Consider the following 2,497-nt stretch of genomic DNA (forward strand, 5'->3'; position numbering starts at 1 on the left):
GACTCAAGGCAATATATTTTGCCTTATTAGTTAACAAAGGTACAACCTTATGCAAATCCGCTTTTCAACTAATGGTAGTGCCAAATGCAGTAAAGATGGATCCACTTCGAGACTTTCTAGTGCCTAGACAGACTTCATAATCAGAGTTTACAAACCCTCTATGGCAATTTATCTTCTTCCATCCCTGGCTTCACCATAAATTAGAATCATGCGAAGATATCTTTTGATCTTATAGCATCCATTTCAGTGCTTGCTACTGTGAACATTCAGGATTTGACATGAATATGCTAACCAAGCTTACTGCATGAGCTATATCTGGTCTAGTGCAAACCATTGCATACATCAATGACCCTAGCTATAACACTTGATTAAGGGATGTTGTCCATATTATTAACATATATTTTACATGCAATTAGTAAATTTGGTTATGGATCTCAATTGAGTTGATTTCAAGAATGATATTGCTTTCTCTTGGGTCTTTTGCACATGGATAAAGTTGAACTAAGAAGTAAGGAAACATTTTTTAAAACACATTATTATTAATAAAAGTGAGAGTTACAATTTGAATACAATATCAAAGCATAACAAGATATAAAACTGTGGATCTAGTTACAATATCATTAACATAAAGAATCATATATAATTCATTAATTCAAAAAATTCAAACAAATATAGCAATATATATTGCCAAGAGGTTAACACAAACTTCTGTATTAATAACAATATAAAACTTCCTAAGTCTCTCATGCAAAGATGACTGCAATTGCAACCATGATTGCCATGACAACTCCAAACAGAGATGAAACAACAGAGTGAGCATCAGAAGAAGGTGGTGGAGAAGGAGCAGGTGCACCTTCGGCTAGAACAGTGATGACCAACTTCATTTGACGAGCCGAACAGTGATCAGCAACTCCACAAACATACCACTTTCTTCCTTCAGTTTTTAGTTGAATGATATCCTTTCCGGTAGAAAGTGCTTCGTTTTTTGGTGGAAAAGTGCAGCTCTGGAAGAGTGTGCCATTCACTTTAAAAACATTGTGCCTTGAAGGGTCATAGTTGAAAACTAAAAAAGAGATAAAATAAAATTAGATCATGTTTGATAAATACAAAAGTTAATTATAACTATGAGATACACTAATTAGTTAAGCAATTGACTATGAACTAAATAAACTTGAAACCAAATGGACATTTATTTTTTCCTTTTACATACCTAGGTTGTCTCCAACACGAAAAACTTTGTCTTGAGCCCATTGAGTGTAATCAAAATCAACGGTCCAACCCTTGTCATCACCAACAATATAATCAGTTGCAGCAATTGCAACTGATGAAAGTAAAACCATGGAAATGGAAAGGATCAAAACTACACGAGAAGAAGCCATTTGATCAAAATTTGAGTTTGGAAAATATTTCTCTCTAATTGTAGAAATTAACTTAAAAAAATGAGTGTCAAGATTTTTTTTTCTCCCTAGAATATAAAATCTCAATCAAAAGAATAGCTAGCTAGCAAATGCTGCGCAAATATTTGTTTTGATTTTGATGAATTGTGCAATTCTTATATAGATGTGTGTATATAGATTTTATCGACACGACAATAATAGAGTATATGTATGCTATTATATTCGGCTACCGGATTTGGTCGGCTTTTACTAAGACGAGGTTGAATTTCCACAACTAATTATATTATTACTTGAACAAAAAAAAAAATATTCTTTTGTTTTTATTTAACCACGTGGACTATCTGTGAGTCTGCAAAAAAAATTATTTGAAGCGATTTGGCAAATAAACAAATATGTAATTTTAGAGAGTGGAACGTGTCAAAGGGAAATAGAAAAAGTATAGTTCCTCCTCCGGCCTTCATTATAATTGAGTTGTCTCCATATACAAATACTTGAGGAGGCTCGAATATCAAGTACTCAAGCTTAATTAGTAGTTTTGATTTTATAGAAAATAAAAAATTGTTTAAGATCTTGATTTTCCAATCTCGATTAGAAGGCCACATATCTAAACAAAGACATCAGGTCTCAAAAAATTTGGTCGAAAAATGCCTTAGAAAAATTAATTTGGATATAATATATAATATTGTAAATAAATTATTGATATTTGTATAGCTTAATTGGTACTGAAAAGGCCTAAAATACCCTTGGTCATGCCTTAGAAAAATTTATTTTTTCTAATGTTTTTATAAGTATTTTGTTAAAAGAAATATTTTAAAAGGTCTTATTAAATTTTTTGCTTTGGACCTCTTAAAATATTTGGACTGGTCCTACTATCACACTCTTCAAAGTAAATAGATAACTATATATTTCAAGCTGAGCTTGGTAACACAAGTTTATGACGTAAATAGGGACATTAAGATGTTAAAAGGTTTTTGACGTGTGAAGAAGAAAAAAGAAGATAATTATATTTCAAAAGAGAAAAAGGGATATATATATATATATATATATATATATATATATATATATATATATATATATATATATATATATATATGAAATGT

At 30.6% G+C, this 2,497-nt stretch overlaps 1 protein-coding gene across 1 annotated transcript; it reads right to left on the reverse strand.

Annotated features, from left to right (window-relative positions):
- Positions 1 to 541: 541 nt before the first annotated feature.
- On the reverse strand, positions 542 to 1,512 carry LOC25498990 (blue copper protein 1b-like). The gene is made up of 2 exons (NM_001425060.1): positions 1,211 to 1,512; positions 542 to 1,063 (listed from the first exon to the last, which is right to left on the reverse strand). The coding sequence occupies exons 1-2, from the start codon at positions 1,377 to 1,379 to the stop codon at positions 744 to 746; spliced, it is 489 nt and encodes a 162-aa protein (NP_001411989.1). The 5' UTR covers positions 1,380 to 1,512; the 3' UTR covers positions 542 to 743.
- Positions 1,513 to 2,497: the final 985 nt, after the last annotated feature.

This window comes from Medicago truncatula, chromosome 7 (genome assembly GCF_003473485.1).
Source record: "Medicago truncatula cultivar Jemalong A17 chromosome 7, MtrunA17r5.0-ANR, whole genome shotgun sequence".
NCBI classification, from domain to species: Eukaryota; Viridiplantae; Streptophyta; class Magnoliopsida; order Fabales; family Fabaceae; genus Medicago; species Medicago truncatula.

Bases quoted from the DNA above. Each gene is read 5' to 3' on its own strand.
- LOC25498990 (NM_001425060.1), bottom strand. From the start codon at position 1,379: ATGGCTTCTTCTCGTGTAGTTTTGATCCTTTCCATTTCCATGGTTTTA. The intron at 1,064-1,210 runs GTATGTAAAAGG...TCTCTTTTTTAG, and splicing joins TCGTGTTGGAGACAACCTAG to TTTTCAACTATGACCCTTCA.